This window comes from Curcuma longa, unplaced genomic scaffold, assembly GCF_044706935.1.
Source record: "Curcuma longa cultivar G26 ecotype Majalengka, Jawa Barat unplaced genomic scaffold, ITB_CL_G26_1.1 contig_21523, whole genome shotgun sequence".
In the NCBI taxonomy this organism is placed as follows: domain Eukaryota; kingdom Viridiplantae; phylum Streptophyta; class Magnoliopsida; order Zingiberales; family Zingiberaceae; genus Curcuma; species Curcuma longa.
In genome coordinates this window covers 21,290-36,273 of record NW_027431666.1, presented here as the reverse complement: position 1 = coordinate 36,273, position 14,984 = coordinate 21,290, and the positions used below count along the sequence as shown (strand labels likewise).

Genomic DNA, 14,984 nt, shown 5'->3' with positions numbered 1-14,984 from the left:
CCATCAGTTTGGAGTTACAGATATAAAATTTCCGCATGCAGTGTCAACAGTCTATCAGATCAGGAAAAAATAACCTATTAATTCCTTGCTCAAATCCGTCTATTGCAAGATTAGACAACCTAAGACACCTAAATTAAGAAGCATCACGTTAAAGTCTCATCGAATGGCTTGCCTTTTAGTCCAGCATTGCACCTTAATTCCGAACCCTATCATCTTCCCACGGTTACTAAGGAGGTTATTTATCACAAAAAAAATGCAATTCCGACAATAAAAAAAACATCAGAATCGTTACCGGCGCACAAGCATAGAATGAGAGACGGGGGCTCCGCATCGGGCGGTGGGCGAGGATAGAAATCAGAAAAAAAAAAAGGCATTGAGAGAGAGGGAGGACTGAAAAGGAGAGGGGAACAAGGAAGGGTTACCTTTGACGGAGCTGAAGGGATCGCCGGCGGCGATGGAACAACGGTTTGCGGTCGGCGAGGGAGATGGGGCGGCAGGCAAAGGACGAGACAAAGAACAGCGAGGGTCGTACACTCCACAGTCACCGCAATAAATTTATATAAATATTTATAAAAATAAAATATTTATATAATATTTGTTTCTAATAAATTTAAATATGTTGATAAACGAATATTAACTATTTAATTTTATTTTATTTAACTTTTAACTTTTTAATAAAAATAAATAAAATAACTCCATAACCTCTCGGCTTTGTTTTAATATAATTAATTATTAATTAGTTTATTATTATTTTTATAAAGGTTTATTTCAAACAGAAGACAGCCTCGAACTTTTAAGTATTTAGTGTCAGGCTTCACTGCATCACTCTTAGCTTTGCCCAGCCTTAAAATCCACCGCCGCCCCCCATTGCCCCCTCACCGGAGATCGCTAGGCTTCTTCTCTCTGATCGTCTGTGTCTGCGATCCTGTGCCCCTGCTCTCTTCTTCCTCCCTGCTTCGTCTCCAATACACAAGTCAAGAGCGCCCTCTCCAACGGGAGAAGGGTCAGGTGCAGTTGGGAAACATGAGCACAGGCACCAGCACCTTTGTCATCAGGTGGATCAACTTTTTCACGATGGTAAGCACCTCAGCTGCATGTTCTACTCTCCTTCCTTTGTCTCCCTAGTCACGAGTATAGCTTCGCGTTATGCGGGATGCTTCCAGATTCTGTCCACTGCCTGTTCTGCCTCACCATGGTTGAAAATTAGCTTTACCTTCGCATTTCTACTTAGTTTTTTGAATGCTCAATGATCTAGGAAGGAAGATCAGGTTTCTGTTGGTTGAAAGATTTTGCTTGTTGTTTCCACAAAATCGCTCCTTTTTTTTTCTTTTTTAGTAATGAACTCTAGGGTTTGGTTAAAAAAAACTGGATTTTCCTTCTAGAATCTCTTGCTTCTTCTCGTCTACTCAAAATCATAATTTTTTAAAAAAAATACAAACAGATTATGGAAAGTTTTGAAGGTTAGCTTTCCCAATAATGAGGAATGAGGTGGTTTTTCAATTGTTCCTGTGTTGCAGATATTAGGAATAGTCTTTCCCTCTAGGTGTCAATAATGAGGAATGAGGTGGTTTTCGATTGTTCCTGTGTTGCAGATATTAGGAATAGGAGTAATTTGCTTTGGAATATGGATGGGCGTCCATCATGATCAATGCCGAAAGTCGTTGACCCTTCCTGTCATGGGTCTTGGTGCATCAATTCTTTTAATGTGAGTCGCCTTCCATTTTTTAACTGGTCTGGTTGTCCCATTTTTAAGATGTGATATCGTATTATATTTTCAATATTAATGTTGATCTTATGCATTTTGTAGATCATTTATTGGTTTCCTGGGAGCTTGGAAGAATGTTGTAGTGTTTCTCTGGGTGGTATCCTTTGAGTTGGCTACAAGTTGTCCAATTGATCAATTGTTTACTCTGCTCTATGTTGGACCTTGACGTTGAAATTTTAGTATCTTGTCATGTTGTGCTTGATTTTGATTGCGATCATGGTTTCCACTGTTCTTGCGTAAGTATTATATCGACTATTCAATTTATTATCTTAGTTACAATAAGCAACTATTTTTTACTTCTTGATGAGTCAAAGGATTTCCATGATTTATTGTAAAGGAAGGTACTATTCTTACCCTTTCAAACACTGAATTTGCACTTTGGGAAGTAGTCATTGATATTGTAAATCAAAAGAAATTGTTAATGAAAATTGAACTTATTTTTTCCCCTCTCTATTCACATCTGGAAGCTAAAATCAATTTTATATAATAGTCCTTTTGTTGGTAAAATGTCTTCGGAGTGATTGCCATTCTATAACATAGTCCAAGAAATTTCTTTCATAATTTTGAGGAGTATATGTGGTATTAGTATCAGCAACATGGTTTAATTAAGTGATGAAGTCTGTTCAATCAAGAAACTGATAAATAAAAATGAGAGCTATGTGCTGCAATATTTTTGTGATAGTAACATCTTTTACCCTGGTATAAAGATGAGAAAAGTTTTCTTTTCTAAAATTTTAAAGTGGCTTAGGTTACTCGTTGAAGCTCCTGATATCTAATCTACAATTGTATTATATTTCTGTTAGGCATGTTCCGTCTGTGCATTTCTAGTTATATGTTTGTACGTTCTGTGATATGCCCACTTCATTTGCATTGTTATCATCTGCTTGCTTGTCAAATAGATTGAGCAATTTGGTTTAAAGGCCAAAGTTTCAATTTTCTCTTTCATTGTGAGGTTCTAGAAAATCCATAAAAGTGACTTTATGCTTCCTTTCACAATAAATAGAAATATCCCTTGTGCATAGAAAACGCAATGCACATCACAAAAATGGCATAGGCATCACTCGGTAAAAGCTTAAAACTTGTCTAAGCATATTTATTGGTACTGGATTTTTATACAAGTTGTAATGTATTTACTATTTTGCACTTGTTCCTGTCACCTAAATAATTTAGCAAAAAGGATCTAAGCTTTTATTTCCTCATGGGGCTTCCCTTGAAATTTTGAGAAGATCTTCTGCTTCGTACAAATTCCGAATTTTTAACAAAACTTTGTAAATCCCAATGCACAATACAGCTATAGCACTTTCAGTTAATGCTAACCACAGAACTTTCAGTGTCAAAACATTAATGTTTTAGTATGCACGACACTTCAATTTGATTGTTGCTTGTAACATTCAAGGACCATGTTAGCATGAGTTTTCATTGCATTATAGGAAGTCTGGTGGCTTCAACAGATTCTTACTCGATTAGATGGTAGAATATGGAACTTGGCAAAAAGAAACATTGAACTTGATTGCCGTTATTCATTTTCTATACTTCTTTGGTTTAGTCATTCTTTTTCCATTTAAAACTGGATCCTGATGTTTAATTTAATAAAATGTGTAGGTTTATCATAACAAATAGCGGTTCAGGTCATGCTGTAAATGGGCTGAGGTAAGAAAACTTGTTCTCTGTTAATATTAACTTAATCTTTTCTGCTTAAGTCAAAATGAACAAAGAATACATTGTAAAAAAAATGAAATAAAAGAGAAGGGAGAAATAATGGCATCCACCGACTATGAATGTCATCTGAATACTTTGCAGTTGTTTTCTAATATTGAATTTAGAAAGATTCATTATTGGTTCAGCTAATATCTTTGTTATTGTAAGAGGTGTTAGAGTTATTAGTGTATGTTTAGTGGCTTCACATTGGTATTCTACATTTAGGATTTTATCATGAATCCTATACATAAGGCGTAATAGGGTTTGTTTCTCCAATTTATAGAGATTATAAACTCAGGAATTTTAATTTTCATCTCAGTTAAATGGATCACATATTGCACTAGTCATTTCATATTATATGACTGTGTAGGTACAAGGAGTACCATCTTCAAGATTACAGTCCTTGGTTCTTAAAGCAGGTAACTCTTATTTTCATGAAAGGAAATGATACTTAGCATGAAAAATCCAACATGAATGGAATATGACACTCACAACTGCATGCATTGGGTCCCACTGTGCCAGTGGGACCTGTCAATGTGAGTGTCATGCTCCATTCATGTTGGGTTTTTTCATGCTAATCATTTCCCTTTCATGAATTGGCATGTATGTCGTTTGGGTGTCCACTATCTGTTGAATCAAATTGCTATTTAAAGCTCAACGATAGCAAACACTGGAGACGTTTAAGAAGTTGCCTAGTCAAATCTGAGGAGTGCAACAGTTTGCCAAAAAGATTCAAGGTCCGTCTCATTCTGGTCTTATAAAAGTTTAACTCCGGGAGGTTTTCTCACCCATCTCGACATTTGCCAGACTCTCAAGGAATATAAACTAGCAGAATTAACCCCTATAGAGGCTGGCTGCTGTAGGCCACCATCAGAGTAAGATTATCCTCTTTTATTTATTTGTTTTTTTACTGCATTCTGGTCCTTATACAAATTCTTGATGCTTTGATCTGATAATCCTTGTACAATCATACATATTTTCAATGCATAAGACACTCAACAGTCCATACTGGTTCACTGAGGGGAAGATTACAAGTGGGCAAAGGCAGGGCATATTAGAAATTGCAAAAACTCTGATTAAATATTCTTAACATTATACTTCCTTTTACTCCCTAGTGGAAGTTTAAAAATATTTTTACTGGTCGATAGGAAATTTATTTTTGGTAAGCATAAAATTAAATTAAAGAAAATGTTAGTCAATGTAATAGAAAAAACTGACCCCAAATAATTGGGACAAACACATCTTGGGGATGATGATGATGATGATGATGATGATGATGATACACATGAACATTTTCTTTAATTGCAAACTAACACTATAACTATAACTCGTCTTGTTTATGTTGTCACTTCTATTGTATTGGCATTTTCTCCTCTATACGGTGAACTAAGGTAAACAATCCTATATATGAATATTCAATTTTATCAAATTTAGGCTGCAAATTTGGCTCCTTTTTAAAAGGAAAAGTTGAAATTTATTTACGCTGAATTTGCAGCTGATTTCTACCTCTCTCTAGTGTAGCACCTATTTTTATTTTCTTTGCACAACCACAGATGCTTTCTCTCTTATTTTCAGGTGTGGATATCCCGTAGTAAATGCTTCCTACTACGACCTTAGCTATCATCCTGTGAGCAAGAACAAGGATTGCAAACTGTATAAAAATGCACGAAGTATCAAGTGTTATGACTGCGACTCTTGCAAGCTAGTTCTCTAACCATTCCCCAGCTTTTTGTCCTGTTGTTTAGTTTCCAGCAGTACGATAGCATAATTTCTCGTGCTTCAATGTAGGGCTGGAGTTGGCACAATACATGAAGATGGAGTGGAGAGTTGTTGCAATTTTTAATGTGATTCTGTTTGTTGTGCTGGTAAGTTTGTGAAGTTCCACTCTGAAATTTTAAATTGGTTTGACATCTGATCTGATGCCTATTGCATTGATATCAAACTGATACGACGCTTTTTTTTCCCCACTTTGTGTGGCTTAGTCGTTTGTGTACTTCGTCGGTTGCTGTGCACGAAGGAACGTCTCAAGGATCGACACGCCAAAGATGCCCAGAAGACGGTGAATCCTCTGTTCTGATGCTCAATCTGCAGGGCGAGTTCATTAAATTAGTTCATAGATTTTGATGGAGCATAATTCTTGGTTCTAATCGTCATCACCAGAACTGTGATAATGGTGGATTGATCGCCGTTTGTAGATTGCAGAGTCATGATTTGCTTAGATGAGAAATTGTTGGGTTTGGCTGTATAACACTAAAAATTAGCTCTAACCTTTATTGTAGCACTGAAAATTGTTGCGAGATGAGAAAATGAACTTTTGGAGAATTAGACGAGAAGATTTATAAAGGTTTGTAGTTCAAAGAGCCTAGATTTGTTAAACATTTGCATGATCTTAAATAATCTCTACTCTATGGTAAATGATGCAGTGGTTTATTCATATATTTACGAGATTTGAATCTATGGAAAATTTTTGTGAGATCAAATTGGTCAAATATGTTTCAGATTAATTTTAATCTTATGTATTTCACAAAATAAGATTTTGATTTGGTTAATTATAAATTTGTTTGAGTATGGTTAACATTTAATTTTATATATAGTTAACAAACTATTATTATTTTTACATAACAGAATATATATTTGTGATTAAATTTTATTTTTAAATACCTCAATATTTAATATGAATTTAATTTAGCATATTACTTTTAAATAAAAATTTGATTCATAAAATATAAAAAATAAAAAAAATCATAGTGTTTGAATGAGTGGGATTGGGTTTAGTTCGTTGGGAACAGCAGACCACAAACTGGTTGACCTTGAAACCCTAACTCCCAAATTTATATACGACGTCCCTTGAGCTCCAGAAATGGTCGCTATAGCTGCGCTCTTTAATCTGATCTCCCCCGCCCTTCGAAAACCCTAGGATCGTTCTCGTCTGACCGCTAGTAAGTCAAAAAGTTCCTTTTCTCTGTTCGCTTGGTTTATGGATATCTGCTTCTCGTTGGGCTGGATCGCCAAGCTTACTAAGCTTGTGTTATCGGATTCAGTATTCTTGTATCGAACTTCTGGTGTTTACAAATCTGCGGAAACATGAGTGTCATCAGGTTTTGTCATGAGATCCTTGCTTTATTTTGCTCGGAGATCAGGAAGGACCTTTCCGGGTTCCTATCCTTGTGCGTGGCATTCAAGGAGGTTTTGTAACCGTGGACAGAGAAAAAAGGAAGAACTTTTAAACATCGGTGATGAAAAATTCCATCTTGGGCATCGTGATGGGGTTTGTGGAGATGAACAAGGTTCCTTCTTCTGGGGATGCTGAAGCAAAGATGTTTTCTGAGGAAAATAAGTTTGAAAGAGTGGGTTTGGGGGTAGATAATGAAGATGTACAGGATTTTGTGCGCCTCCCAGAAGAGACCTTTATTGATTTCTCACCTGGTGTCACACTCAAGGAAGATGGTGACGAAGATGATGGTCAGAGTAATCAGCATGTTCATTCCAATCGCCGGAAGAAATTTGTGGAGGAGATAAAACATGAAGCTGATAGAGTATTTGAAATACTACAACAGGATGGACCAGGCTTCAGTGTCCCATCAGCCCTAGATCAGCTGCAACTGAAAGTCTCCAATGCTTTGATCAGAGAAGTCCTTCTCCGTATCCTCGTGATGCTTAACAATGCCAACAGTTCGCGGTGTGCAAAGTTGGCTTATAAGTTCTTTGTTTGGTCAGGTCAGCAGCCAAGCCATAAGCACAATTCCAATAGCTATAATCTTATAATGAAAGTATTTTCAGAGGCTAAGGAGTTTAAAGCAATGTGCAGACTAGCAGATGAGATGACAGATAAGGGCTTGCCAATCACTGCACGCACGTTTAACATATTAATTTGCTCTTGTGGAGAGGCTGGGATGGCCAGGAGTGTGGTTGAAAGGTTCATAAAATCCAAAAACTTCAACTACCGACCTTTCAAACACTCCTTCAATGCAATTCTTTATTCTCTTCTTACCATGAATCAGTATAGGTTGGTGGAGTGGCTTCATCAAAAGATGCTGCTGGACGGGTACTCACCTGATGTTTTGACCTTTAATGTCGTTTTGCGAGCTAAATACATGTTAGGTAAGTTGGATCAATTCCACAGATTGCTTGATGATATGGGGAAAAATGGGTTTGCTCCTGACCTCCACACATATAATCTCATGCTCCATGTGCTTGGGAGAAGTAACAAACCACTTTCTGCACTTGAACTTTTGAACTATATGAATGAAATTGGTTGCAATCCTAGTGTGCTTCATTTTACCACTCTGATCGATGGGCTTAGTCGTGCTGGGAACATTGAAGCCTGCAGGTACTTTTATGATGAGATGGTTAAGAAGGGGTGTGATCCAGATGTAGTTTGTTATACCGTCATGATAACAAGCTATGTGATAGCAGGAGAGTTTGATAAGGGATATGAAATATTCCAAGATATGTTAGCCAGAGGGCAACTACCAAATGTTTATACGTACAATGCTATTATCCGTGGGCTTTGCATCACAGGCAAATTTGATGAAGCATGCACAATGGTGAAGGATATGAATAGAAGTGGTTGCACTCCAAACTTCTCAGTGTATAGCAGTTTAGTTGGAAGATTAAGAAACTCTGGGAAGGTTTCTCAAGCAAATGATGTAATCAAATATATGATAGAAAATGGTCACTATCTTCATTTAACAAACCGATTCAAGGGCTATAAAAGATGCTAGTAAACAGTTGTATGGATATTCGTTTACAATTTGTTGATACCACTATTTTAATGCTGCGGTGTCTGCAGTACAAAAGCAAAGGAGTTCATTTATATATGTTTGTTTTCGTGCTTGAAGAAATAATAGAAAGGAGTTCAACCTTACTATAACAAAGATTATTAGCCTTCGGAATGTTAAACTCTTCCATCAGGACATTGTATAAGCCATACACTTGCAGCCAGAAGCCCCGTAGTAAAGTTTGAAAGCTATTCTTATCAAGGAGCAAAGTGTTGGTACGTTGATCTCGATCTCATAATTTAACATGAATTATTAGACAATAGTGTTGGTATTAGTTTACAGTTTATCTAATCATAACTTTCTTTTGGTCACCTTATCTGGTAAAATGAGCAACAAATATGCTGCATGTTCATTCAAAATCAACTTGATAATTGAACCTTAATGGCCACATATCACTTCCCAAACACTCATATCTAGACTTCACAACAACTTGGCCATGATAGAGCAGTTGAGGAAGATAAGTATTGTGAGTGTGCATCACTTGCTTATGTTCATGTCAGTATTTGATCAGTATTTGAAAGTGCACATTTAATCATTGACTTTTAGTCATGCTTACAGTCGAGAAATTTTTAATTTTTTTCTCTTCGCTCCACTTGTTTCTTTCTATATTTTTTGTTTTTCTATTTTCTATCTCTTTAAGAAGTCACAATCTGAGGAAGACCTAATTGCATTAAGTGCTTTGACCTGAACGAGTATTATGCAAATGATACATTGAAATTTTAACATAGATTTTGTTGAGTTCTTCAACATAATATGTACAACAGGTTTAAGTATGATCTAAGTGTCAAATAAACTCTGATTTTTAAACTTGAGAGATAATCTCTCATCTGATTTTTAAACTTGAGAGATAATCTCTCATAATTTCACTGTAGTGATAATTGAAATTTCATAACTAAGAATTTTCACTGATGGAGCATCCCAAAGCTTAAAAGATGTCTAAGGATGTGCTTGAAGGTTGTGGAAACTAATACTTTCTCAAAAATGGAGTGCGTTTGGAGGTTGGTAGAGACCAAGATACATGTAAAGAGGAGTATTTTCTTATTGGAAAGAGTTCTTTTTATTTATACTTTCGTGGAGATACAAGCATGAAGATATCTCTTATATAAAGTGTGAATAGTAAATTTTCTATTGTGCTTTTCTCTCATATTATATAAGCTTTAGTTTCTTTCCATCAATGAAGATTTAAATTGAAACACAATAAATTGTTCTTATCTTTTTTTATATATTTATATTATCTTATCATAAGGGAAAGATTTTACTATAGAATTGAGGTTATTCCAAGGTTTGAATATGATCATGTGATTTGGAAAGGTCATTTAATGTTTAAACAAGTAAAATTGTTTGCCATTAGCAGGATCAACAAGCTGACTTTGAATGGCCCAAGCCAATTTCCAAGAAGGATGAAACATCACATGGGAAGCATTAGTATCTCACAGCAAGTTTGTCCCCCTTTGTGGTCTGTTTTTTCACCATGAATGCTTTTTGCTCATGCTTATCCCATTCAAGGAGAGGGGTTTTGTGGTGGCTCCACCAACTCACCCCTTTCCCACAAACTGCCCTACAGATTGGTCAAGCATTTGAAAAGCTGCTTCCCCTGGAGAGTGCCAACACATGCTTCTCTGACTCATTTCTTATCTCATGTTATGTAATAGTAGCTGATAAATTTGTCAGTAGATTTCTTGGCTATCCAAGAGGATTCACTTTTTCTATCATCCCCTTGATGAACTTTCTGTCATCCTTCTTTAATATTTAGATCCACTATATGAACTTGTTGACACTGTGGTTTGACATTTTATTAGTTAACTTTAATAATCATTTTATTAATTAAGTGATCTTTATTGCTTATTTTTATTTTTTACTTGTTTTTTGGAGCTTAAGTTCTTCAAGCTCTATATTTTACAAGTCTTTTGGAAATTGTAAAATAATAATGCAAAGAATATGCATCGAGACTTTTCAAGTTCTTCAAGCTCTATATTTTACACAATAATAATTTTATTATTGCATCGAGACTTTTCATGAAGATAAAATTGTCATAGACTCTATATGAGAATATGCAAAGAATATATTCGTAGAACCTTCAAGAGCATGATGGATGATCTCACTTTTGAAAATCATTTGTGCCCTCAATTTGAATCTAACTTGAGAAAATTTGAAATGGAAAAATATAATTTAAAAAAAAAACATGAACAAAGTCATATTTTAATTAATCCGAAAATTCAGAGAAATAATTCCTATATTGCAGCTGAAGAGTGGTGAGTTTGAAGACGCTGAAATCACAGCGTGGAGCCTGATGCCGCATCGTGTGGGAGAGTAGGACAAATGGGGCCGATGCCGCATAGACTAGGACAAAGGCGGGTGAACGATGTGGACTTCGTCGTCGTCCGTGACCGCGAGGGAGGCTGGCACGGGGCACGAATTCCGAAGCGATCGTTCCGCCTCCGCGTTTGCCCTGCAAAAGCTGAGCCACCCACGATTGCCAACCTATTGCACTGCTGCCACACCTCCTCTCTGCATCGGATCCGGTCTCGCGTTGTGGTGTGGTGGCCGCACCGCCGCTTCCCTCTTCCGTTCTTTCCGGATCGCGAATTCGTAGAAGAAGAAGCAAAAAACAGTGGCTTTTCTTCTTCTTGCCTTGTCGGAGTTAATCGGCTTTGTGCTTTTCTTTCTTTGCCTCCTTTATGACTTAGCTGGCCTCTGCCGTCGTTTGCTACTGCGCGTCACAATTTCAATTCATTCACCCACCCTTGGACGTTTGCAGACGGCGAACAGTTGGAAAGAGAGAGTGAGGGACACGGAGAAGGGAAAGGTAGGGTTTTGAGGGCTCCGTTGTGATCTTAATTACGCCTCTCAAAAACCCCGTCGAGAAGAGGATACCTAGGTCGGCGATCGCCACTCTCCCGAAAGAAGCTAACTTTGGAATCTTTAAATCGCCGTATCTTTTCTCCTCGGCTCTGTTTGTACCCTTCTTGCCTGCTCTCCTGTTTTAAAGAGTGCAGATAGAGGGGTAGGTTTTGATAAAGGTGAGATTTTTATTGTTCTTTTGGGATCCCGGACGAGGACGAAATGAGTTTAAGCCCGGCTTTTCTTCATCCCTCTCAGTTTGTCTAGCTAGATTCGATCCATTAAAACGTGAAGATTTCGACTTCGGTGGTGTTCTTGTTAGATTTCTTTTCCCCCTTTCCATCTCCTTTTTCCAGTTCATATGGATGGGAGAGATGCCATGGCGATGTCCGGCGCGGGCTCATACTACATAGCTCACAGAGGAATCCTTGGCTCCATCGTTGGCTCGCAGTCTGGATTTCACCTGACGGCGCAGCCCGGGGTCCGTTCCATACCGAACCTTGGCACCGGTCTGGCCGTCCCCCCATCCGGCATTGATTCAGCGGCGTTTCAGGTGGAGTCTCCACATGCGCTCTCGTCCCACGGAGGCGATCGACTTGGCGAAGGTGTGAACCAGGCGGAGCCCGTGAAGAGAAAGAGAGGACGGCCCAGAAAGTATGGGCCAGATGGAAGTGTAGCTTTAGCGCTCTCGCCTATTTCCTCCTCTGCTCCCGCCGGCTTCGTGATCGGATCTGGGTCCGCTTCAGATTCTCCTACGCAGAAGCGGGCGAGGGGGCGGCCGCCGGGCACTGGGAGGAAGCAACTGTTAGCATCACTTGGTGGGTTAAAAGATCTAAACGTGGCCTTCCTCTTTGAAGTCTGAAGCCTCTACAACAATGAATTATATGTATTGAAGCTATGAGAATCTTAATTTATATGGAAGCATTTAACGAGTGACTTTTTTGTTGAAGAGTTAGCTATTCAAATCATCTTAAGTTGTACCACTAAATAGTTTTTTATTCTTTTGGAATAGTATATAAAATACAGTTTGCAAATTGAGAACACGAGTGTGTTTATTTAATTGGTCTAAGAACTGTCAACATTAGTATCTTAATGGTCTAAAATATAAGTCACGTTTGTCACCTCTATGCATTTGTCACATATATGTCGATGTATTCTTTGCTGAGTTCATTCTTGTGGGACATCTTTTTCTTATCTACAAAGTGGTAGTTAAATTCTGAAATTGGATTGCAACAGGCGAATGGGTTACTGGTTCAGCTGGAATGGGTTTTACTCCACATATCATAACGATCGCAGTTGGCGAGGTATGCCATTTTTCTTTTTGTTTATTCAAAAGATTGAGGATCTTACACACTGACTAATTAGGCGGCCTATTCTAATGCTGTAAAGTTTTCATGCTAATAACTGAATTGTTGTTCTCTTGGAAAGCTCATCCTTTTGAGGTTCAAAGACTAGCATTGAATTGCAGTCCTTTGTTCACAGGTTATTCTTATTCGTTGAATTTATTCGAATCATATCAAACACGACAGGTTCTTTGTTTAATCTACAAGTCTTGTGGCATATCATATTTGCACGCCTAGTAGATTCTCCTGTGCTTCTTTTTCCTTCTTGGACCAACTTGGTTTGCGCAGAGATTGCTACTGACCGATAGTGTCTAATACATATATGATATACACTATGCAGGATGTTGCCACAAAGATAATGTCATTCTCACAGCAGGGACCAAGGGCTGTTTGTATCCTCTCAGCGAATGGTGTTGTCTCTACTGTGACCCTTCGGCAATCTGCAACTTCGGGTGGCACAATCACTTATGAGGTTCAGAACCCACTCTATGTCTCTTACAGGATTTTTGGTTGCCATTTTGGCATATCTTTTTCTTTTTCTTTTTGTTGATAAGAGGTATTCTAATATTTAATTTTGGTTGAAAGTAGAAATGATCAAATTTCTAGGGAAAATCCTACCAGCGCGATGAAGGTGTGTTTTGATCATTTGATTTTAAGACATCTGGCACATTGCCTATCTCACTAACACCACCTTCATACACTGAGTGCTCGACCACTTCATGTCGCAACAGCACAATCGCTTTGTTTTCTGACACAATGATTGTGCTGCTAAAGGATGGTAGAGTTGATGTAATATCTTTTGTAGATTGTTTCTCCATTTGACTAGATTGTTTATAGATAGTTACGAATTTTTATATCATTTCTAAGAAGTTTTCTCTTGAACAGATCTCATTCATCAATTATATTAATTAATTCTGTTAGCAAACTAATGCCTATTAAAGTTTTACTAAAGTTTACTGGAAATATCAGCTTTAGGTGGATCATATATTCGGCCATAGGAAGTTATTGAAGTTGGTACAAATCTATAAACATGCTAAACCGCTCGAGCAATGCCCCTGCGTTTCACTTTTTCTTTGAATTTACCATGCCTCGAAATTTAGTACTGAAGAAACAGGATAAAATCTATCATACCAAATTTCATAATGATTTGTTATCATGCCAAACCTGAGGTTATATCATTTAGTTCTCATTTTTGCTTAAGTTATCAACCTTGATTGATTGCCAATCTTTCATTTGATATCTTACAAAATTGCTTTTGTTATTTTTAAAAAAATTGTCTTCTTATTCTGCATATTCATGAGTTTCCACTACTCTGATCAGACAGTATCACCCAGAAGATGATATTTGTATTTTACTGAGATTTTTCTTCATAAGAATTATCTTCTGTGTTTAAACTCGGACAGGGGCAATTTGAAATACTTGGTTTATATGGTTCCTACATGATAACCAACAATGGTGAATCGCGGAGCAGAACTGGAGGATTGAGCATCTCGCTTTCTAGCCCCGACGGTCGGGTAATTGGTGGTGGGGTAGCAGGAGTGCTCAAAGCTGCCACCCCCGTGCAGGTTTTTCTTGAGTTCTTGAATAGTAATCCATAAATATAGGTGGTTTGTTCAGTTTCTGTTCCAGTTGTTCCAACATGGTTAGATTTTGCTTCTAGTGTATCAAACAATGAAATTGCACAAAGAAAAATCAATTCTGCTGGGCTTCACCTTGTTTTCCCACTTCTATTATTCTTTCACACATGATGAATACTTTTCCATTTCACAGGTTATTGTAGGAAGCTTCATTTACACAGGATCTAAAGCAAAGAACAAAGCAAAAGCTAGCAATGAAACAAACCTTGAAGCTGAGCTTCAGGCTGACGACGAGCAAACTACACCGTTCGCGGCTCTTCCCGATCCAAACCTTACTCCTCCAATCATAGGGGGGTGGCCTGGATCGAGGCAATTCGATCCGAGGAATGCTCACATTGATATCAACTTGACACGAGGGTAGATTATCGTAACCGTAACCTTGTTCATATCGGTTACCAAATTAACTGGTTGTAAACTGGCAAAGAGACCGGCAGGACTTAGGTTGTAATGGTCGTATATTTCTGTTTAATGTGTTGTTGTGTTCGTTTCTTAGGCTTTATAACTCTGTTGAAAGAAGACTTCGCTATCAAGCTTAGTGCCTTCCTTGGGTTGTGATTACTGTAGATTAGTGTTAGTTGATGATATCAGGAGTTACTCCTGAGTACAAAGTCTTATTTCTCGACCAATCAGTCTTCTTTCCTGAGTACCCTTGCTTCCCGATCAATGAGAATCCTCTGCAAAGCATTCGGTCTTCGTCCAATGAAATCCCATTCGAACTTGGATTCTTGACTGATTATTTAGTATTTTGCGATTCATCCGACTCAGACACTTAGCAATTGTGCGGTATAGATTTGGGTTACTTCTCGAGTACTCAACTTCTCACGTCTCCACTGTTAAGTATTTCAACTTTGTTCTCGAGTACTCAGTGATCCACTCGAACTCAACTACCAATTGGTGCAATTTGCATTGGGGTAGAACT

At 37.7% G+C, this 14,984-nt stretch overlaps 2 protein-coding genes and 1 pseudogene across 2 annotated transcripts; all 3 read left to right on the top strand.

Moving 5' to 3' along the window:
• The first annotated feature begins 855 nt into the window (after positions 1-855).
• On the top strand, positions 856-5,776 carry LOC141817681 (tetraspanin-10). Its single transcript, XM_074705320.1, has 11 exons — positions 856-1,077; positions 1,593-1,705; positions 1,808-1,862; positions 1,946-2,001; positions 3,368-3,415; positions 3,834-3,882; positions 4,117-4,200; positions 4,271-4,338; positions 5,039-5,168; positions 5,260-5,328; positions 5,446-5,776. The coding sequence occupies exons 1-11, from the start codon at positions 1,024-1,026 to the stop codon at positions 5,524-5,526; spliced, it is 807 nt and encodes a 268-aa protein (XP_074561421.1). The 5' UTR covers positions 856-1,023; the 3' UTR covers positions 5,527-5,776.
• Positions 5,777-6,279: 503 nt separating this feature from the next.
• Positions 6,280-9,953, top strand: LOC141817677 (uncharacterized; annotated as a pseudogene).
• A 668-nt stretch (positions 9,954-10,621) lies between these two features.
• Positions 10,622-14,548, top strand: LOC141817676 (AT-hook motif nuclear-localized protein 11-like). Its single transcript, XM_074705313.1, has 5 exons — positions 10,622-11,903; positions 12,322-12,389; positions 12,769-12,900; positions 13,832-13,993; positions 14,199-14,548. Exons 1-5 carry the CDS (start codon positions 11,447-11,449, stop codon positions 14,424-14,426), a joined length of 1,047 nt encoding a protein of 348 aa, XP_074561414.1. The 5' UTR covers positions 10,622-11,446; the 3' UTR covers positions 14,427-14,548.
• The last annotated feature ends 436 nt before the right edge of the window (positions 14,549-14,984 follow it).